The 23,899-nt window shown below is 40.8% G+C and overlaps 1 protein-coding gene across 4 annotated transcripts in view; it reads left to right on the forward strand.

The window, feature by feature from the left end:
* Nucleotides 1–23,899, forward strand: part of SGMS1 (sphingomyelin synthase 1) — a 291,776-nt gene that overhangs the window by 241,972 nt on the left and 25,905 nt on the right. For all 4 annotated transcript variants that reach the window (XM_079901027.1, XM_079901029.1, XM_079901028.1 and 1 more), the window contains one exon: nt 11,429–12,279. In XM_079901027.1, the coding sequence (XP_079757153.1) occupies nt 11,639–12,279 (641 nt within the window). In that variant the 5' untranslated portion in view covers nt 11,429–11,638. The remainder of the gene's footprint in view (nt 1–11,428; nt 12,280–23,899) is intronic.

Below are 23,899 nucleotides of genomic sequence, written 5' to 3' on the forward strand. Positions count from 1 at the left end.
TGAGGTAAGATGGAGGAAAGCATAGCCAGGATGGTGAAAAGCAGGATGGGGCTAGAGCATTCTTCAGGGTCTCCTTTCCTTTAAAAAATAAGTTAGTACAGAATAATAATAACAAACGTATTTTCAGTCATTGTTCTTGAATATGTGGTGAACTCTCTCAGAATAGCAGTTCATATCCCCTTGAGGTCTGGAAAACTTTCTTGAATGCTTGCTTTGATTATAACTTTCCTGTTTTCTTCCTGTGCTCTTTCTTGAGCTCCTACTAGTCACATATTGAATTTTCTAGATGACTTTTTTAGTGCTCTTACCTTTTCTCTCAGTTTTCCGTCTTTCTGTCTTGTTCTACTTTCTGAGATATTTTTTCCAACTTTATTTTCTAATTACCATGAATTTCCAAGACGTTTCTTTTTAAAAATTCTCTGAATTTTTTTTTTTGGTACCATTTTGTTCTTGTTCAGTATCTTTGAGAATGTTAATAATAGTTTTTCTTAACATTATAATTTTCCTACTTAGCTTGTTCTTCCAGGTTCTTTTTTGTTTTAAGCTCTGGCTTTCATATTTATTAGAGTTTCTTCAAATGTCTGTAATTTGTGGGGGGGGGGCATCCATTCTTATTTTAAAGAAGGCACTTTAAAATGCTGTCTGAAAGCACTTTGCATGAGTGGAGCTTGTTTGTGTGGGTTTCAGTGCAAGATGATCAGTGCTCTTCTCTTTTAAAATGTCTGGAGTTCCCAGGGGGAAAAAAAAGATCTGCCTGGAAGTTTTCATCCTGGCTCCCAGTATTCTGGGTGTCTAATAAGGTAAAGGGCTAGGGCAGGTCTGACTTAACATCTGTTTGCAACTTTTACTTAATCCATTGTAGTTAGTATGATGGCCCTACTTTGAACTGTGTTCCTGTCCCCTGTTCTAGCAACTCTCATTTCCCTTTTCCAGACAATAAACTTTCAGTCTTCTCTGGTGTGGAGGACAGCTAGTTGTTCCACTGTGCAAAGTGAGAATCTAAAGGTAACTTTTTAAATGGTCTTTCGACCAGTCCTATTTTTAGCTCTACCTTCACCCCCATTTTGCAAGTTATCTGCACCTCCAATTCCTCATTCTTTTAAGGCCTCTGTTACACAGTTTGCTTTTCATTTTTCCTCCTTACTGGCTTAGGGTTCTGTTTTCTTGGGATTGCTGTCAGTTACCACTAGTCCATCTGCTTCCCAACCTCCTAAACTAGTTGTCTCTTTTGTTCTCTTTGCTTTTTTTTTTCTTTTCTTTTTCATCCCTATATTATCATTTGAGGAGAGTTTTAAGAGGCGGTGGAAACTAATGCACATGTTTAGTTAGCCATCTTTTTAAACATAAGATTCGTCTTTTGATGGAGTGGATTCCATTTTCCCCTCCTTTTCTCCCTGCAAAAAGACTATGTGGATGCTGGATTGCTTGAGTTTGGGGGATTTGAAAAAACCTGTCAATTGCCTTTAAACATATACTTTATATATTTGTTGATTTCCCTTCCTCTTATGACCTCCCTTTAACCTTTTGCTCTCCCTTTCGTCCTGAGGTATCAGCCCACCACAGGCCAAGGAGAGAACCTGGGATTTTCCTGTATTTTCTTTAAAACACCTGTCCTTTTTTCTTTTTTTTTTTTTCCCCTACCATGTCTTATTCTTGTATTAATGTTTTACTTCTTTCTTTTATATCATTAGTATACTCACTTCACCACTCTTCAAACTTACTTTGTTTTCTCAAGTTCATGGTTTGGTGAACTTCCTGTTTGTCACACCTGCTAGCTTTACCTCTTGGTGGATTATTTCCTCATATGGTTTATACTTTTCAATTACTTGTTCATTCTTAACTGAGATTACTTTTTCCATGGGAAACCTGTGAACTCTTGCTTATTGAAGAGTCTCTAGGGGGCTATTTTGCATTTACTTCTCTTTTGTAATTTACATTAATTTCTTGAAGTTTCTTAAAAACACAGGATGGGAAAACATGGCTTCATCTTTTTTCCCAAGCCAGTGACTTTTTTCATAGCCCCGATTTACATTTATGATAGATTCAGAGGTACGTGCAGTCTTTTTAATTCCAGCTGAACAAGCAGTAAAGTGGAAGGGTTTTAGCTTTTATTTTAAAAAAAAGAGGAATAGGAAAAAAGGAAGAGGATGGAGTGAGGTGTGATGGAAATAAGAGCCTGTGTTCGCCCTTCCCAGGCTTCTTGGGGCAGATAAGATCACCGTTGTGCACAATAGCTGGACATGAGAGCCATGGAATTTGGAAACATTGATTATGTCCTAACATTCTTGAGTTGCCAGATTGAGTCTTTGTCTCAGGACTACAGATTAACTTGATGAATATTATAAAATAGCCCTGCTGGTTTCAGACCTAGAGAGGCAGTTCATCAGCTGAGTGGGAATAAATCTCTTCAGAGTTTTGGTAATTGGGTTCTAAGAATGAAACCCCAGGGGAAAACTATAGTGATTAGTTGTCATTAGAGTTATGCAAAGTTTTCCTTATTATAATGACAACAAGACAGAGTTTTCAAATGGTTTTTACATTTGGCAGTAGACTGGATAGATGGATACTGAAGAAAATCTAGATGATAGAAGAGTTGTCATTCTGAGGGTTTGTTGTTGTTTTCTCTCTGGAATGATGGGAAATATCTGAGACTGGAATTTCTTTATGCACTTAAGTTCAGATTTCAGCTTCATCTTTGTGGGTGGTTTGGCTCTTATCCTGAGACCATTATGTTTGGTGAATATGATGGTTTTGGAACCTAATTATACACAGAGGGCAAAAGTTCCAGTTATTTAGGGAAATCTGCAAGCCCATTTCATATTTTTAAAGAAAGCAAATGTAGGAAGCATCTATTTTTAATTTTACAATGCAGCCTATGTGTTTAAAAACAATATGCTTCAAAGAAAAACGTTTTTCTTTTCTTAACACAAGTAATATGTCTTTATCAGAGAAATTAGAAAACACTGGAAAAAATAAAGCCAAAAATTATTTCATAATTTTATCTCCCAAAGGTAACAGTTCAAAGGTGATATACACCTTCTAGACGTTTTTCCTATGGATGTTCGTGATACATGTGTGTTTCCAAAAACGGTATCATTCTCTTTTGTAACCTGTTTGACAAAACTGTATATACACATATATATAAATATGTATCACAGTAAATATAGAAGTATAGTCTAGTCTTTAGTGGAGGCTTAGTATTCTGTTATATCATGATGTATTTAATTCTCAATTTTAGGTTGTTTCTGATTTTTGCCACAATAAATGATTCTTTGAATTTTCTGGTTACTAAATTTTTTATATATATAAATTTATTTATTTATTTATTTTTGGCTGTGTTGGGTCTTCATTTCTGTGCAAGGGCTTTCTCAAGTTGCGGCGAGCGGGGGCCACTCTTCATCGCAGTGCGCGGGCCTCTCACTGTCGCGGCCTCTCTTGTTGCGGAGCACAGGCTCCAGACGCGCAGGCTCAGTAGCTGTGGCTCACGGGCCCAGTTGCTCCGCAGCATGTGGGATCTTCCCAGACCAGGGCTCGAACCCGTGTCCCCTGCATTGGCAGGCAGATTCTCAACCACTGCGCCACCAGGGAAGCCCTGGTTACTAAATATTTACATTCCTTCAGAGAAAACCCAAACGGAGGCCTGATGTATAGGAAATGGAACGAGCTAGGCTTGCTGGTGGTAGGACTTTCCAAGAAATAGATGAAACGGTTTTGTATTTCACACTGTCAGAGAACCACTGGAGTCATGATTTATAGCATACAGTTGACATGGCTGGTTTCTTGTCATTGTGTTATATATACTACCTTTGTCAGCCAAAAATCATCTTTCCCTCTGGAACACTGAGGGCTACTACATTGGAATGGGTCATTAGGGAGGGAGACACAAAAAGGGAGGCTATCAGTTGGGTTAGTTATAGGGCAACTGCAGAGAAAGAATACATTTCAGATATTGCAGAATCAAATATTAAACATCATTAAATAAACAAGGCAGAGAGACCCAAAGATGTCCATATGAGGCTCTTCTAACAGTTTAAGTGGACCATGAGGCAAGTATGTTTACTTCAGCAAGCTCTTCTTTCTTGTATCTCAGCCAAATAGGCCAGCATATACTTAGTTCAAGGGGCCATTTCAAAAGGGATGCTTTGCTAACCAGAGTTGACTATGGAATTGTGAACATTTCACGTAATAGCAATTTAAAATAAATTACAATTTAAAGGTTAAAGCATCAAAAGTCATCTAAAATCTCCTCAACAGTAGATTGAAACTGTGTGATTCTTATTCTAGCCATTTTTTCTTCTTCAGATAAATACAATTTTATGAATTCTGCCTATTTAAATTAATTCTTTACTTGTTAAATAACAACCAAAAAATCTTACAGCTAATTAGATTGGTTTGGAGAAAAGCATTCAGGAGCTATCCAAATTGAGTCAGAGAAGACTTAACACCTACCTCATGAGTATTTCAGTGGGCTGCATTACCCTAAAAGGTCCATTAGGTTACTGTTGACTTTTATGGAAAGTTCTAGTAGGTGTAAAGGCCTTTATGTGGGCTTGAAGCGTTTACAGAAAGGCAGTTCGTCTGTTTCACAATAAAATAGTATGAATTCTTTTTTTTTTCCTATTTCTTTATTTTTTGGGGGGGCTGCGTTGGGTCTTTGTTGCTGCACGCGGGCTTTCTCTAGTTGCGGCGAATGGGGGCTACTCTTCATTATGGTGCGCGGGCTTCTCATTGTGGTGGCTTCTCTTGTTGTGGAGCATGGGCTCTAGGCTTGTGGGCTTCAGTAGTTGCAGCACGCGGGCTCAGCAGTTGTGGCTTGCGTGCTCTAGGGCACAGGCTCAGTAGTTGTGGCACACAGGCTTAGTTGCTCCGTGGCATGTGGGATCTTCCTGGACCAGGACACAAACCCGTGTCTCCTGCATTGGCAGGCGGATTCTTAACCACTGCGCCACCAGGGAAGCCCCATAATATCAATTCTTGATTTTATTTCTCTTTAACAAAGTACCCACAGGTACTTTCATGTTGTAAAGTCTGAGCTAAATATCACATGCTCACCAAATTTTGATTTTGCATCAAGTTGATTATATAAGCTAGTAGAGTAAAATCATGTGTGTGCCCCACGTTGCTTTTGTTCTTAGAGATTTGATACATGGAGCGTGGAGCGGAAAGTTTACTTGGCAATTATGCTATGTACTGCTTCCTACTTTCATTTGGCATTATCAGCATTTAGAAACATCTGGAACTTCTCTATAGTTTCTTCACTGTTATGGCAGCTATGTTTGTTCAATCTTGGGTCCATCGTGCCTTAAAAAAATCATGAAAATGCAATTCTTAATTTCATGGCCTTTGTTTTAGAAGTTCATTGAATCTTCAAAGGAGAATAAATTATATTCAGTATAATCATTTCTTACATTTTAATGTATTGCTCTATGTTATCCAAACCACTGTCAGGTACATGTGAATTCCCTTAATTAATGGAACAAGCAAATGGAATGAACTATTCCACTATAGGAAACTGAGGCCCTGATATTGGAGTACAAGTTAATGCCAGAATAAGCATTAAAACTCAGATTTTCTGAGCATTTTCTGTGTGGATAGTTGTACTGTATATTTTGTGGTATTCTAATTTTTGAAAAATTGTGTTCAGTGTGTAATTCATATGGTTGCTTTTTGTTAATGCAACAATGTCTTGTTCCTAGACAATGTCAGATAACAAGATAATATAATAGATTCTTTTTGAATAAGGGTAAATATTCATAAATGAGTTATTTAGTGATTTTGCTGGTGAATGTTTTTTTTTTCAGTACCAGGATAATTGCTTTAACTTATTTTTTCTTTTTTTAGACATCTGGCTTTGATGATTATTTATAGAGGTTATAGTGTGTGGTGGAATATTATCTAATGCCTTTTTTAATATTAAAGCCTAAAATACCTATTTTAAGAATTGGAGCTGAATTGTATTCACAGATTTATTTTTTATTTAGTTAAAACCTTGGTGAGTTTAGAATATATAATGAAGTGTTCTTCCTGCCCTTTATCTTCTAGGACTCCGTAAGTTTTAAAAAGACTTTTCAGATTATCTTTCATACATTCTCAAATCTGTGAGACCATTGACTATTTATAGTGGGAAAGCCCTGAAAAGCATCTTGAGTCTCTGCCTAAACCCAGAACTAACTCTTTGCTGTGTATGAGATTTTAGACAAATCACCATCTCCCTAGACTGTAGTTTACTTATGTCCAAAAGTTACAGATGCATGAGAGTTCCAGCACCTCTTCCACCTCTCAAATTCTGTAGTGTTTTGGAATAAAGAGTTTATATACAGCTTTTTTTCTTCTATGACATCTTCCCAGTTCTGAGAACTAAGTCTAATGATTTGAGCGCTACGTTATTTCTTAACTTTCTCCCAGTAATGGATTCAGAGTGGCTTTTCTGGATGATGGCGGTAATAGTTGTTTTCTGAGTCCAGCCTAACGTACAGTCTTCTGGGTCTAGATATGAAAGCAGTTTGCCTTTCCCTTCTCAGAAACACCACAGTATGTTCTAAGTTGAGTGTATGGGTCCAGGGGGCAGTCACTGCCTCACCTCTCCTCCTACAGCCAGACTCTGGGGTCAGTGAGTAAGTCCTCATGTTTTAGCTGTGGCCTTTGAAGTACTGAGTAGCTGCCCAATAGTTACTTCCATAGAAATGAGTATTTTCCCTATCACGTGATTTCAGCATCAGCTGCAGGAAAGCTGCGTGTATGCCTTCATTTGCAAGCTTCAGATCTTGCTTGAAATATAAATTTTATTTTCTCATGAAATTCGGAAAGATGTGTTTCCTCATGTGTGTCCGAATGATTTGGGCTTTTAAAAATGCCATTTGGAAGTGGCAGCTTCATTAAATAGTTATGAAATGTCACTATGGGCCCTGTTGGGCAAATAGAAAGGAAGCAGGATATTACAAAAAGAGCAAGACGTATTTCTTGGAGTAATTAATAGCTTTCATTCCTTTTACATGCTCGTCACAGCAGTAGCAGCCCATGGGAAGGTAGGTAAGGTAGTTGTTAATCCCATTTTCCAGAGGAATCTGAGCTTGAAGAGGTTAAAGGATTTTGTCAAGAAGAGATGTAGCTGAGTTGGGTCTCAACTGCAGGCTCCTGGCCTCACACAGCTGGTGCTCTTTCTACCACATCGTGCACACAAGACAGTGAAATGATATTTTGTGGCACAGATAACAGTGACGTAGGAATTCAGAGAGGGGGGAAAGATTGTGAAGGAGTGGCCAGGAAAGACTTTGCAGAGAAGGACCTTAAAGGCTAAGGGAAGAATCTGGAACTTGTTGAAGAGGATTCGAAGGAGCATTCCAAACTGGGGGGAATCACAGGAACTGTCTTCAGGAGTGAACAGTTTTTTGTCCTAGTCAATTAATGGAAGCTATTGGGTTATCTTGCTGTCTCTTAAGAGTTCTACTGGCTATCTCAGACTGCCTGACGGGCTTGCTTTTGCAAGATTAGTGTTTCTTCATTTGGATAGACGCTTGCGGTGCCAGAGAGAGAGAGAGAGAGAGAGAGAGAGAGCGTGTGTGTGTATGCGCATGTGTGTGTCTCATGGCCCTATATGGTCTCCTACCATCTGATATTTTTCTATTTTGAAGATGATTGTGTCTGAAGAGGAGATTATCTGACTTTCCTCATCAAAGAGAAGTGAAATAGTACCCTGGCCTTGGTCTGTTCTTTGTGGTTCTGAGGGGCTTTCCCCTCCTGGTGGACTTCTGCATCAGGCAAGGGGAGAAATGAAGAACCTGTATGAAAAGCCCATGTTCATTTCCTTGGGCCTGAACATTCAATTGAGAATTTTTCTTTAGAGTTCTCATAACCACTTCAAGCTGTTGAGCGTTCCCTCGGCTCTTATCCTAATTCTGCTGAGGAATATTTGGAGAGAGGTTTGGGGTCTGATGCCAAGAGATTTCCTTTCGTACAGGACATTCTGCCAGGACTCCCATTTGGTGAGTTTCTTCTTGTCACTCTAGGTAGTAGTAGTGATGATTGAAGCCCCTCTGTAGTGGTTTTTAAGTGGCCAGAGACTCACTTTGGTTTCATATTTCTTTCTGGAGGATGCCCATCTTATTCTCCTTGACCATTCAAGTTGTTTGAAAGCAATTTTCAGTATCAGTGCCATTTTCAGTAGTTTTACTTTCCATTAAACCATCTACATGTTGCTAGTTATAAGGGACAGTCCCTTAGATATTGAGTAGATATTGATTGAGTACCTTCTGGGCCCTGGGAAGGTAAGATACATGGATGCTTAAAGATTGTAGCCCTTCCATGGTCACTCATAGCCCCCTGGGAGAGTCTAGACAGACACTTGACCACAAGGGAATATGTCGGGAAGGTGCACAGCACTGTAGATGCTCAGAAGAGACAATGCCCAACTGTTTTGCAAGGTCTGGAATAGCTTTTAAGCTTTACTGCCATTTGGTTGATTGTTATTTGGTCTGGGAAATTGGAAGTTGGACATACTGTCCATTTTCATTCCAGAGTCAGATTTGGGGGTTCAGTAGGGACAAGTTTGGACTTTGAAATCAGAAGACCTGAGTTCAGGTCCTGTTTGTGCCAGTACCTCCCAGTGTGTCCATAGGGAGTTCATAGTTACTAGGGAAGAAAAGGGATGGAGAGCAGGACAGCCTTGATGAAGTCAGTTTAAGAAATCCTGGTAGAGTTTCTTTACTGGAGGATTTCCAGGAGCTTCTAACATACTAATGTGTACTGCTGGCCCTAGGAAGGATTATGGTGTGCAGTTCCTAGGCTCATTTGATTTTTTTTTTTAAAGCATGGAGCCCTTTATCAGATTATGATTCCGCAAAGCATACTTAGGAAACACTGTCGTCACTGATTTCTATCTCTTAAACCTACGAACTTGTGCAGGTTTTTTTGCAGTTAGCACAACATTATTTTATTTTATTTTGTTTTTTACTTTTGGGGCACGCCCTGAGGCATGTGGGATCTTAGTGGCCCGACCAGGGATCAAACCCACGCCCCCTGCATTAGAAGTGCAGAGTCTTAACCACCAGACTGCCAGGGAAGTCCCAACACAACATTCTTTTGAGATTAAAAAAAAAGTTAGCCCACTATTGGAGAGTGTGTTTTCATCATGAGCTATAGCGGACAGTTAACTATTGGATATGATAGAAAATTTGAGAAAGAAAAAAAGACCCTACCTTTTTTTACTGAGGCATAATTGACAAATAACCTTAGTTTTATATTCTACAATAATTTGATATGTGCGTACCCTACAAAGTGGTCACCACAATAAGTCTAGTTGCCATCGGGCACCATATAATTGACTCCTCTTTCACCGATTTCACTCACCTCCAACCCTCCTCTCCTCTGGTAACCACCAATGTCTTCTCTGTATCTGTAAGTTTTGTTTTGTTTTGTTGTGGTTTTTTTTTTTTTTTTTTGGATTCCACATATAAGTGGTATCATATGACTTATTTCACTTAGCATAATACCCTCTAGATCCATCCATGTTGTCAAAAATGGCAAGTGTACACTTGGTGGGAATGTAAATTGATGCAGCCACTATGGAAAATAGTATAAGGGTTCTCAAAAAAGTTGAAAGAGAACTACCATGTGATCCAGCTATTCCCCTTCTGGGTATTTATCTGAAGAATAGGAAAACACTAATTCAAAGAGGCATATATACCCCTTTGTTCATTGCAGCATTATTTACAGTACCCAAGATATGGAAATAACCTCTGTGCACCCATGGATGAATGGCCAAAGAAGATGTAGTGTATATATTTACAATGGAATGCTACTCAGCCATAGAAAACAAAAACAGAAACAAAAAAGCAGACCCTTTTTAGTGCTAGGTTGTGTATCATCAACTTTCGCATGTGGTGTTTAAAGTACTGACAACACCCCTGTGAAGGAGATATTTGATTATGTCCATTTTAGAGATTAATAAGCTGAAGTTCAAGTAGTAGGTTATCCATGGAGATGCTGAAAGTCAAACTATGGTCTGTCTTTTGCCAAAGGCCATGTTTCATTAACCATGATGCTTTGTTAGAGAGCTAGGTCTTTTATTTTTAACTTTTCTTTTTTTTTAAATTTTAAATGATTATTACAAAATTAATACATGCTTATTAAAGAAAAGTAGGTGGGAGAGAAGTAGAAAATGTCCCCAGGCCCATCATCAAGTAGAACTTCAGTCAGTATGTGATATATTTCTTTCCCATTATTTTATGCAATGTTATGTTCATTAACCATAATTGTGGTTAAATATATGTATATATAATATATACATTTTTATACATATATTTATACATAAATAAATTTATAAAACTTCGAATTCTGCTTTTGACTCTCCCCTCCAGATGTGCATTTTGGTTACTGCCACATCACTGGTTAAGTATTTTAATAAATAAATATAGTAAACCAGGACTTGGAAACTTGTAGCTCTTTTATGCAAGCTGCCACTTGACCACGGGCAGGTTCCTTGACCTTCTGGTACTCAGTTTCCTCGCGCCTAAGTGAGGGAGTTGGTTCAGAGCACTGATTTTGAAACTATGGTATCCCACGAAACCTCCTGGAGGCTGGGAGTAAAGATATCATCAGAGCAAGGAGGACCCTGGCCCTTCATTCCATCTGTTTCAACCTAAGCATCTACATTTATAACTCTTTTATAGATTTGGGGTCCAAGCACATTTGGAAAAAGGAACTCATTGACTTTTTATAGAACAGGATAAAATTGTTGGACCAGATGATCCTGAAGCTCAGCATTTCTGTGATTCTCCTTTATGATATCTGTTAAGTTGTGTGCGTTCTTAATGTTTTAAAACATTTCTTCACCAGATAGAGTAGTAGATTAAGCAGATTTGATACATTCTTTAAGATGATCTCAGGAACCATGTAATAAGCACAAAAAGAATCACTGATCAGGGCTTCCCTGGTGGCGCAGTGGTTGAGAGTCCACCTGCTGATGCAGGGGACACAGGTTCGTGCCCCGGTCCAGGAAGATCCCACATGCCGCGGAGCGGCTGGGCCCGTGAGCCGTGGCGACTGAGCCTGCGTGTCCGGTGCCTGTGCTCCTCAACGGGAGAGGCCACAACAGTGAGAGGCCCGCGTACCACCAAAAAAAAAAAAAAAAAAAAAAAAAAAAAGAAAAAGAATCACTGATCAGTACTGAGCAATGTCTAAAGCACTGTCGAATTATTTCTTAGCAAATCTACCACTGCCTTTGACTTGATCCATCTCAGGTCCAATTTAATGCTCTTTTAGGGAAGACTAACCAGGGAATCAGTGGTCCCTTAAACTAATACATGTTTGAAAACTATGGACTTTTACCAGTGCCTGATTTTCCATTTTCCTCATGCATGTTAAGGTTTTGCATTTTGAGGGGATTGATTTTCGAGTCCCAGTGTCTTGACTTTTTCTCTTGCCTCCACAGAAGGAAGAATCTTGTTCAAAAATGAGGTGAATTAATGCTCAAGCACTCAAGAACCCCGGACAGCTACATGAAGTGTTTAAAAACTGCCCTGACCATCTCGCCACACAAGTCTGTCATGAGGCCTGACAGGATGAGTGCACCACGGAGGCACAGTGTCCTGCCCTGCAGGAACGGTGACTGCTGACCTGCCGGGAGCAAGCGGGGGGCCGCATGTTGTCTGCCAGTACAATGAAGGAAGTGGTTTATTGGTCACCCAAGAAGGTGGCAGACTGGCTGCAGGAGAATGCTATGCCAGAATACTGTGAGCCTCTGGAACATTTCACAGGCCGCGACTTGATCAACCTAACCCAGGAGGATTTCACAAAACCCCCCCTGTGCCGAGTCTCCTCCGACAATGGGCAGCGGCTCTTGCACATGATAGAGACCCTGAAGATGGAGCACCACTTGGAAGCACACAAGAATGGCCACGCCAATGGGCACCTTTGCATTGGCACAGACGTCCTCGCCCCTGATGGCAGCTTCAGCATCAAGGTCAAACCCAAGGGGATGCCAAATGGGTATAGGAAGGAGATGATAAAGATCCCCATGCCAGAGCCAGAGCGCTCCCAGTACCCCATGGAGTGGGGCAAGACTTTCCTGGCCTTTCTTTATGCACTTTCCTGCTTTGTTCTCACCACAGTGATGATCTCGGTCGTCCATGAACGAGTACCTCCTAAGGAGGTGCAGCCTCCACTACCGGACACCTTTTTTGACCATTTTAACCGGGTGCAGTGGGCCTTTTCTATTTGTGAAATTAATGGCATGATCCTTGTAGGACTCTGGTTAATTCAGTGGCTGCTCTTAAAATACAAGTAAGTAAAGCAAAAGCTTGCAGATTCAGTGATTGGGGTTTCTCACTGCAGATGTTTGATATTCATTATTGGGAAATGAAATTTATCAAGCAGTAGGAATCAAAGCACATTTCTCTTTTTTTTGTTTGTTTTTAAACCACATATTCTGTTGAACCAACTAAAGCTCTGGCAACTTGCAGAAAGTTCTGTGCTTGTTGCCTGTTTTGTACAAGATTCATACAGAATGATGAGTAGAATTGTTAGAGGTGAGGTTTTTCTATTTTCACTTCACAGGAAGGAAAACCCTCAGACATCTTCAGAGAGTACAGGCTATTGAACCACAGAAAAACTACCCAGTCTTGGTGTTTTTAACCCATCACATCAGTTGTCGACAGTTGGCCTATGGGCCATGAGTGGCTGTGTAGCTTTTCCCACACAGAGTCAGATATCTAGAACTTAGCAATAAGTATTTAAAGATGTTTCACACAAAGAATTTAGAACAGCTAGTCCAGAGTGGCTTGGACTAGTGGGAGAATGATACCCACAGGGAATGACTTTAGGTGGGATGTGGATGAACCTACATGGCTTTCCACCTTTTATAGAATGTGTGGCATTTAAAGCAGTATTCCATTCAAGTTTCTCAGGGTTTTTATATTTTATTTTTTTGTGGTACGCGGGCCTCTCACTGTTGTGGCCTCTCCCGTTGCAGAGCACAGGCTCCGCATGCGCAGGCTCAGCGGCCATGGCTCACGGGCCCAGCCGCTCCGCGGCATGTGGGATCTTCCCGGACCAGGGCACGAACCCATGTCCCCTGCATCGGCAGGGGGACTCTCGACCACTGCGCCACCAGGGAAGCCCTCTCAGGGTTTTTAAATAGGTATCTCCTTTCAGTTTCAAGTGGATCCAAAGTGGCTTTCATGTCCCAAGCTCTAAACTCAATGCAGACAAGCTGTTTGCTTGGGTTGCCTGTAGCAAACTAAACACCTACATTGTCCTCATCTTTGGTGTCTGATTTTTTCCATTAGCGGAACATCTTTATGGCTTCCATGCATGGGAGTTGGAAACTGGTTTGCTAAGGATCTGAGTTTCTCTCTGGTGGACTGTGTTTCATGACCCACAGTATGGTTGAATATTAAGGAGATCATCTTAAATCAAGAAAACAAAATGCAGACTGAGAATTTATGTTGAACTTTAACGGAAATGATGAGTTTTTTCCTGGTACGTTTCATAAGGTCTGTGTTTTTTTTACCTTATAAATTATGTATCTACAAGTGGAAATAAAAGCAATTCCTGACTCTTTGCCAGGAAAGGGCTATCTTAACCTTGTATAAAGGAAGTAATTTAAGTGGCCAGTTTTTTGGGGGGCTGGTTTGGCAATCCTGGAGTTTAAGCTAAATTTGAAATAGGAGCAATTGTCTGGGATGCATTTGATTTGGTGGAAGACTGTTTTTTGTTTGCTTTAGTTTTAAGAGGCTAAATAGATAAGAATAGGCCTTAGAAATATGAGATGCTCAAAATTTATTAACTACATTCTTCCGGCTGTCAAACTTCAGTTCTGCTTTTGACTTTCAAGCTTTTTTCCCTAGAAGCTCATTAGAAAACAATGCCCGCACGTTTTGCCGCTTCAGAGCCAAGGTCAACTCAAATTAGGTTTCCTGGGGTCTTCCTGATTTTTGTTTATATGAGTTTGTTTTCTGGTTTTTATCAAAATTCTTACATGCAAGCTAATAATTTACTGCCCCAGAATATATCATTATGTACTTATACATAATCTGTGCAAGTTCAAATCTTTCACAGAGCTGACTTTTGAATAATTTTATTCTTGTTCTAAGAAGTGTCCTAACCATAGGGATAATTTCTTTAAAGTATATTACTGTTTATATTTCTCTCAGCAGGGACTTTTCCTCAAATCTGTTTCTCTTTAAGCTTTCTAATTTCATGTTTTACCGGTATTTATTGCTAATACTGTAGTCATTTGTATATTTAAATTGTTCTACAGCCATAAATCAGTTGACTCACACCTTGGGCAAAATTAACCCAGGGCTAGGACACAGGCAGCCTGGGCTCCAGCCCCAGCCATGCCCTCACATGGTGGGTGGTGTGGATGAATCTCCAAATCTCAGGAGCCTTGTTTCTCTCACAGATAAATAAAGACCCTCTCAGTCTAGATGATTTCTGTTGTTCTATACAACTGTGTTTTATTTGATTCTAACATTATTGAATGGGCCAGTTATGTTTGAGTATTATTAACCGCAGAGCATTTTTCGTCCAGAGTACATCCAACTAAGGATTCTTTAAGGTCCTCTCTCTGGTTTCCACGTCAGCAGGATAACTCAACTGTTGTCATGATAATCCTAAGCATCCCCACCCTTGTCCTGCTACTGGGACACATCTCTGGCTTCCCGTCTCCGTCCTTGAGACCTGTCTTCAGTGTGTGTGGCACACCAGACATGGAAGAGGTAGGAAGAAAGATAGAGCTTGACACACCAAGCAGTGGGTATTAATGAGCTCTCTTTCCCTGGCCTTCATAAAGAAGATTAAACTGTTGCATACAGTCAGAGATCCCTTGTTTCTAGTTATTCGGCTACGGCAGTGTAACAGGTTTATTATTAGGTATGTTGGGAAAATGGATCCTTCTGGTTATGGAATATTCTGTTTTAAAGTGACAACCTCTCATTTTGTGCTTGACTCTTCTGACACTTGACCCCTCTCCCCAACCTCCACCAGGAAGTTTGCTACTTAGGAGTATGTCCAGACCTCCTAGGAATTAAACCTGCCTGATCAGTAATTTCCAAAGGGACATTTTAATTTTACTTTGACTTTAAGAGTCTTGGAGCCTTAAAAAATCAGCCTATTCCTTCTTGCTTCTTTATCTTCTACTTTTTAGAGAAGAATCAGGGGCTGAAACTGTAGAGGATGACTTATTGAGAAATGATATGCCGGAATTTGAGCAACATCTCCTGACAGCAAACCCTTCAGCCAGATGTTCAAGGTGCTAGCAAACATGGGTGCCCGAATTTATGACATTGTGACATTTGGTTCTATCCTTATGCTGTATACAGTTGTCCTTTACTGTTAAACATAAGTTTTGTTTTTTGTACTTAAATTTTTTTTGCGTCCTCTCATTCTTAACATCTCCCCCTCATGTCTATATGTACATATGCTGATATATACATAGGTCCGCATGGGGCTTCCATAACGTCGTGAAGTTGGAAAGCAACAACAATGCCTGTCCTTGACAACTTTTTGATTTTTAAAATTGTAAATAATGTTGTCTCCCCATTTAGAATTGGACTTTCAAGCCACTGACTAGGAAAAATTCCTGGGAAATCTCTGCATTTGTGTCAGACTTCACTGCAAAACAGGTATCCCTTGTTTTAAGAAAGTGTGATTAAAGAATATGTTAAAGGGACAGATTTGGTAGGGACTTTCCATGCATGGCTATATCGTAGCTGACACGATGGCACCCAAATGTGATACAGGTGGCTCAGCGCTATTAGGACGTTGTAAACGCCCACCAAGAAGAAGGCCAAGGAGCAGGGTGGCAGAATTTCCAAGCCAAGAATTTTCTAGCCACTCGAGAAAGCACTATGACTTAGTATGGTGGTCATAGGTACCTCAAACTCAACTTTTCTAAAACCAGATTTGTCATTTTTTTCTTTCAACTTGTTCTTCCTCCGATGTGGGCAGTGACATTTCCTAGAAACCTAGAACTTCTCGGTTCCTTTCATATAAATAGCCACTAAGTTCTGTCCATTCTAATTTCAGATTCATTACCTCTTTCCATTCCTACTTAGTGATGAATAGCGGGTGCTCAGATGGAGGCCCAGTTCCTTAGCCTGAAGCCTAGGGTCCTTCATAATCTGACCCCAGGCTGTTCGACCTCATCTCCAGCTACTCTACTCCACGGTTTTCCTTGAACACTTCAAGCTCATATCACAGTCCATTCTATTCATTGTGTGTGTATCTCCTTCATTGCTACACTTTTAAGTTCCCCAAGGGAAAAGACCAGATCCTTTTTGTCATTCATCTTTATATCCCACTGCCTGATACAGAGTCTGGCACATAGAAAGTGCTTGTTTAAAATTCATTCATTCATTCAACTTGTATTCACTGAGAACCTACTGTGTGCCAGGCACTGTGGTAGACCCTGGGGGTGCTGCAGTGAGCAGAGGCCCCTGATGTTCTCACATCAGCTTGTATTCTGACCAGGGTGTAACAGTCCTGAACAAATGAATATATAATACCAGGCAGTGATAAGAGAAATGGAGGAAAATAAAGCAGTCTAAAGGGTTAGAAAGTGTTGGGGATAGTGGGGAGGAGGTGGTATTTTAGATTGGGTGATCAGGAAAGTCCTCTAATGAGGTGACAGTTGAGCAGACACCCGAATCAAATGGGGGTGTACCAAGTAGGTGTTTGGGGCAGGAGCAGTCAAGACAGGAGGCACAGCAAGTACAGAGTCTCTGAGGTTTACCTGGGGAATAGCCACGGGCCTGTGTGGCCAAGCGAGCTGGGAGGAAGCAGTGACACGGGGTCAGGGAGGTATGGATGACATCGTGGGCTGTGGAAAAAGAGGCAGAATTTTTGTTCCAAGTGTGATGATGTCATTAGGGGAGAATGATGTCAACAGATTGGTATTTTAAAAGAAGCCGTCTGGCTGCCGTTTAGAGAATAGGGAAGCAAGAGTGGAAGGCGGGGGATGGGTGTTAGGATGCCATTACAAATGGTCCAGTTGGAAGATGACCGCGACTTAGACTCACGTTTGGCCAATGAATACATTTTGTGCTGGGCTGTGGGGAAGGGATAAACTTCCTAGAAGCTGTGGCTTCTGTTACATTTAGAACTCCTTCATCTTTTATAGCCACAGGGCTGACTTCTGTTACAGTATCTCATACAGGGTTTTGGGGTCTCTCTGTGAATCTCTGAATTTTATTTGAAATTTAATGAGGAATGAACCATAGATTGAGATAGAAATCACTAATTTGAGAGCTCCCTCAACGTTGCTTGAATATATTTTGCTTCAGAGCAAAGTCAGGTGATGCGTATATTTGTTTTCTGTCATGGCTGCTTTTAGATCAGATATTTGCCTAAAAGGAGTAGCACAAGTCAGGTGGGGAGTGAGGGTAGATAGTAAAGCGATGAATTAAATATTGCAGGATATATTGATCCACTGGTGGTGTAAAGATTTGAAGAAAAAAGAAAAGGAGCCATTGGGTAGTTGGGATGTGGGGTGGAGTTGAAAGAGCTTTGTGGTTGAGGCATTTGGGGCATGGAGTAGAACATTCTGGCATAAACAGTTGTATAGAGTTATGGAGAGAGTGGTAGAATGGTCACCAAGTAGGTTCTTTGAAAACTGATCTCACACCAAAAGGAAAGGAACTAGAGAAGGAAGTGCTGTTGGCAGATCCTGCTTAAGACTTGACATCTCTATTCGGAACTGTTTCTGGGGGCTTCCTTGATCCCGAAGGAAGGAACAGATACGGTTTTCCAGTGTGGCTTTCCCAGGATTACACTCTGAGAGTACTGCAGTGGATTTTTAGGTGTTTGGCAGCAGTACGTTTTTTATGTTGGGAGACCACTTTGGAAAAGACTTACTTTGTATTTTACCCTTTGGTAAATGCCCTGGGTTTGGAGGCCTTATCTGTTGGGAGGGTGTCTGCCAACAGAAGAAGGTTTATCTACAGTATTTGCCTCTCTCCTGTGAATGGAATGTAATTTCCAAGGACAGAAGCCTTGTGCTGATTGGCAACTGCTGCTGTCAGGTGCTAATTTGATTTTTTTGTTTGTTTCTTTTGTGTCTTATTCAACAGGCTAGACTCTCCACTAACATTTATCTTTCATTTTACCCCAGTTTGATTCCATCAGTGTTTCTTTTCACATTAAGTTGATTGGATCAAAGTACTTATCTCTTTCCTCTTCTACTCCCCAAGGTAGTTTATGACCACAGTTACTGTCAACCTTTTTTCAATTGTTTTTAAGTCTCTGATGGTTGTGACTAAGTTACGTTCTTAAAAGCTGTTGATGTAGAGCATTTGAGATGAAGCAGGTCCCTTCAATAGAGTTTATTTTCCAAGTTCCAGAAGAGCCTTTTTTTTAAGGCTGTTTCACTTCATTAGAAATCGACGGTACGTTGTGGACCACTAGGCTAGGCTGGTCTCTAATGGAACTTCAGGGCGTCTTTACATTTAGTAATTTGTCAAGAATTATTGAAGACTGGTGCTAGGGATGTAGCAGTGAGCAAAACAAAGCTACATAGAGGTTATCTCCTGGGGAATTTTTGTTTGTTTTCACAGTAACATCTCAGGTTTTTAAAGTGTGTGTTGTCCAGACTCTATCCTAAAGTATGACACTCATGAGGACAAAAATTCCCTCATGTTATTGCTTTGGGGGCATCTAGCACATTATTTAATTGGCTGACAGACTGTCATATTCCTCTCCAGCCATAAAGCAAGTTACGAGCTCATGGATCGTCCCTTCCCTTCCTTTCCTCACTCTCTACACATGTACCTGCATCTATTATATACTTACTCAAAGTCTGTTTTCTTCTGTTCCTTTTCATCCATGTTGTCAAAAATCATTATTGCCCTGTTTAAACGGCAGATTCCAAACAGTTGAGTAACGAGAATTTTTTTTTTTTTTACATGCACTGTCATTTCATCCAATCAACTCTTTAAGCAGTGTGTTCTCTTGTCTCAGTGAAGATACCTGAGACACAGAAAAGCTGTTGACTTGCCCGAGATGCCACACAGAATATTTTGAGGATTGAAGGCTTTTCGGTATAAATCCAGCCTCATAGTGTCCTGGTATAATAGGCATCTGTCCTCTGGAAATGTGTTTTCTTAACAGATAGAGTAGCATAGATTCAACATGCAGAGGACAGATAGAATGAAAACAGAGTAGTCCTGTGTTGGATAATAAGGTTTATGTGTCATAGACCATCCAGGAGACATTCATACTTGCCCCAGGGTGGACCTGCCAAACCTGAAAGCTATCCCAACTTGGCTGTTCCACAGTAGTTTGTAGAAAGCGTACTGAGTTCTGTCCTACTTGACTGCTGTCCTGTGACCTTCTAGGTGTGGTGTGGCATGGGCCCTACTCACCATGCGTCTGGGAAATGCCCTCTGCCTCCATGCAGTCACGCTTTTCCACTGAAGACTGCTGACCAGGCGCGCCCAACCTTAGACTTTTTCTTGCTGTTTCTAGCAAGTTTTCTCCCCTTGATTCTGACCCTGGGCAGCAGAGCCCGGGGTTAAGATCCTGTTTTCCTTCCTGAGGCCTTCCCTGTCCCATTATCTTCCCGTGTAATCTGGGTGTCCTAGGCTTTTGCAGGCCTCTGCTCGCCCTCCTTGGAGTGGGGAAGGACAGTCACTCTAGGCACTAGATTCGGTTCCAGGCTCTACCTCACTTCTCATTCTCACTTTGTTAGCTCACAGATGGTCTTACCAGCTTTCACCTCTTCTAATTTTTACCAGTTTAGGTCTCAAGACCTAAATACTAGCCTAAACCCTAGGAATTGTAGGGAAACTAAATTCAGTAATTCCAGCAATTTAGGTTTTAAGTTAACATAAATATTATAAGAGGCTTTTTAAACTGAGACTTAGGATAAAAGGGAGAGAAAGCACACAAAAAAAATTGGTGCAATAAATTAGTTTTCATGAGTTAATTTTTATTTATGACATTAAAGGAAAAACTAAGTAGTGTATCTTGCCTGTAGGCCAATTAGAAGATAAACAAAAAGAAAAAAATTTACTTATGTTGCCTGAGATAAATAATGCTAACATCTGGTTTCATATTCCTTTTCATATTTTTCTGTATGCTCATATAGGTGTAATCTACATAGGTGTGTATTTTTAAGTAGTATCACATTTGCCTTGTATTTTACAGTGTTCCCAGGGATCCTCTCTTTCCCTCTTCTCTTAAAAAACCACCAGGGATGTCTGTCTAAGTATTCATGCTCTTATTTAGAAGTCATCACATATGTCCCCCCTCAACCTGTTTGTATCATGGTAATGGTAGTTAAGCATTCAGTTATACTGTAAATCTTACTGGTTTGTGATCATCTTATCCCTACAGCCACCTACTAACTGAGGTGAATTTGGTCAAATCACTTAACTACTTATAGTAGCGTTGTTTCCTCACTACAAAATGGGGACAATAAAATAGTGTCTTATGTCAACGTTGTTGTGTGGATGGAGTCAGATAATGTGTATAAAACACTTAACTGAGTCCTTGGCGTCCTCCTGGTTCCCAAGCCTGCCCCGCCCCCGTCCCCATCTTAGTAAATGGCATCTCTGTCCTGCCCCATTCTCAGGCCAAACGCCTCGGTTTTGTTGTTGGTATTTGCTTCCACCCCACATCTGGTCTGTTAATCCCACCACTTCTCGCCACCTCTGTTGTTGCCCTGGGTCTAACCAGCGTCATCTCTTACCTGGGTTGTTGCAGGAGCTTCCTACTGGTCTCTCTGTTTCCATTCTTGTTTCCCTTAAGTCACTTGTCAACTCGGCAGACAGAATGTGTCACTGTACAGTAAGCTGGTGTATGTCACTCTTCTCCCACTTCATACAGTTTTGTTTTGTTTTTTTAATAATTAGTTTCAGTTTTACTTTTTCTTAAATTTTATTTATTTTTGGCTGCGTTGGGTCTTTGTTGCTGCGCGCAGGCTTTCTCTAGTTGTGGCGAGCGGGGGCTACTCTTCGTTGCAATGCGCGGGTTTCTCATTGCCGTGGCTTCTCGTTGCGGAGCAGGGCTCTAGGCGCGTGGGCTTCAGTAGTTGTGGCTTGCAGGCTCTAGAGCGTAGGCTCAGTAGTTGTGGCTCACAGGCTTAGTTGCTCCATGGCATGTGGGATCTTCCCGGATCAGGGCTCGAACCTGTTTCACCTGCATTGGCAGGTGGGTTCTTAACCACTGTGCCACCAGGGAAGTCCCCTCATACAGTTTTTAGGTCAGAGGTCCTTATGGTGACCAAGGAGGTCCCTCCAGACCTCGTGTCCTCATGCACTTTGCTCCCTGACCCCTCTGCCAACACCCACACATACTAGCCTCTGTTTGGAATCTTCTTCCCCAGATGTCCTCATGGTTAACCCTCTCATATACAGGGACACCATCCCTGATCAACTTAGCCCCAAATTGTAACCTCCCATCCTCCAATGACACTTTTGCTTCATTTTAGCCTTTAGCACTTACCTAACATACTGTATATCATCTATCTTGTTTATTGCCTGCCTCTGCCCCTAGAATATAAGTACCACAGGGCAGGCTTTTTGTCCATTCTGTTCACTGCTGTATTTCCAGTGCCCAGAATAATGCCTAGCATATATATATATATATATATATATATATATATATATATATATATATTTGTTATGAGAATACATAAATAATAATAGCAGCAGCTAACATTAATTGAGTATTGCACTATGATGATTACTGTGCCTAGAATTCAGTAGATGTTAGCCATTGCTGGTGAAGTATGTGCTTATTATGTTTTTAGAATCCAACCCCCTGTTAAAAAGAAAATGTTACTTTTAAGAGTAATCCTTTAGCTTAAGAGCAAACATTCATTGTTGAGTTCTGCCCGCTGTGACTGAACAAGCCTTAAGAATGTGATTCAAGGTAAGTTTTGATGAAGGGAAGGAATGAAGAAAGATCTGTATACATATACGTATTTGTGTTATGTGTACACATACATATTTGTATTATATATACACACACATATGTATATATGCACACATACTATTTTTGTTAATAGCCTAAAATACTGACAAGAAATGTAACTTCTTTTGTTTGGTACTTACGTATGCAGCAGTTTCTGGAGGATACTTTAACTCTTCATAACTCAAGTAGATCATATTGATGTCTTTCATATCTTATAGCGTAACATTTTTTCTTTATGTTACAATCTATATTTAACTCAGGAAATAATATTTTTTAAAAAAAGATGGCTTAAGTGGGGACAATTTTATAATATGATCTGTTCTTTGCAAATTCCCTAAACTAGTATGGATCATTTCCTGAACTTAATTCTTGCATTATATTGCAGACCTTTTACATGGGACTTAGAAAAAAATATAAGCCACTACCTTTTTTTTTTTTTTTTTTCTTTTAACTTGACAATTTCATTAGTGAAAAGAGGAACTAATTGAAAATCTGGAGACCTGGGTTTTGTTGTGGCTGTCTCATTGACTGACGCTCTGGCCCCAGGCTAGTACTTAAACTCTTTACATCTTACTTCTTCCTTCTGTAAAATAGTATATGCTAAACAGGAATGTGGTTAACGTAGTTAATACCAAAGATGCAGAACTCTCTTTGAGTTGGATTTTTTTAAGGCAAAGAGGCACTGTGCGTGTACACACACATTTCTGGGCCGGGTACATGGGTCCCTCTCGTTCTCCTGATTCATGAACTGCCATCCTCCTGTGTGCACACCCTGGAAGTACTAGGCGAGTCTGGATCTCCCGGGAGAGCATATGTTTTTACTTTTCTGTTTACTCTACAGCATTTATTCCTTCCTTTTTGTTTTACAACCCTTTCCTTGGGATTTTCCTTCTTAAAGTACCGAATTAAGCCCTGGGTTTTCATGATTCACCATCTGGAGCAGTTGAGACTCCTGTGATGGGTAGAAAGCCCAGACAGGGCAATGAGGAGACGGGGGAGGCAAGGGAGGAAGATGGTAGGACTCACAGTCCTTACTTGGATGAATGCCGCCATCTTGGCAGGTGTCATCACTTAAAATATAAGTGCAGAAATGATGCAAGGTGAAGGACTGGTGAGCATCAGCAGAGGTTCATTCTGGCAGATAAATTAAAGAGTTTAAAGGACAAACATTTATGGGAAGAAGCAGGAAAGCACTGTCAGAGGGAGTAAAAAGTGAAGCTGTTAAGCATAGAACCGCAGGTGTTGCCCATATTACCGGTACCGTCATGAGTCTCACTGGGACTAAAACATAAGTAAGGAGCAGCTTTCTTTAAGAGCTTTTCCTCTAACAGAAGGAATGAGGGCCTCTGTTGGTAATGGTGATGCCAATCTTACTATTAAAGATACCGTAAAATACAAAACAAGTTCTGAAGTGATTTGGAGGATGAAGTAGCTCTGCCCAGTTGGGAACATGTAGGAGGCTTCATGCAGAGGTGGTATTTGAGGTAGGTGGATAGAGTAACAGGAGAGGCCAGGGAAAGAGATTTGCTGGCAAAAGCAAGAAACTAGGGTTTTAGGGAACGGATGAGTGGGGCTTGTTTTGCCCAGGGCAGTGGAATTCAGGTCTGCAAGGTAAAACAGTTAAGGTAGCTTGGGGTCATGTTGAGCAGTTGTCGTAATCCAGGGAATCCACGGACTAGTAGCAAGGAACTAAAGGGAGGAAAACAGATTTAAGAAACTCTTTGGAGGTAGCTTCAGCAGAATGTGGGAGTGGGAGTGGGAGGCCGTGAAGAAAGTAAAATGGAGGCTGGCACCAGGCACCTTCTTTAGAGCAGGTGGCCTCTCAGAGACCTGAGTGACAGGCATGTTCCAGGGGTCCAGGCAGAGGGAATGGCTGGCACAGAGATCCTACCTAAGGCAGGAGGGACTTGCGGTGATGTGTTCAGTTGCACGAAGGGCATCGGACTGGAGTTGAGGAATGGCGGGGAGAGCAGTGGGAGGTGAGCTT

Source organism: Stenella coeruleoalba (genome assembly GCF_951394435.1).
Source record: "Stenella coeruleoalba genome assembly, chromosome: 16".
In the NCBI taxonomy this organism is placed as follows: domain Eukaryota; kingdom Metazoa; phylum Chordata; class Mammalia; order Artiodactyla; family Delphinidae; genus Stenella; species Stenella coeruleoalba.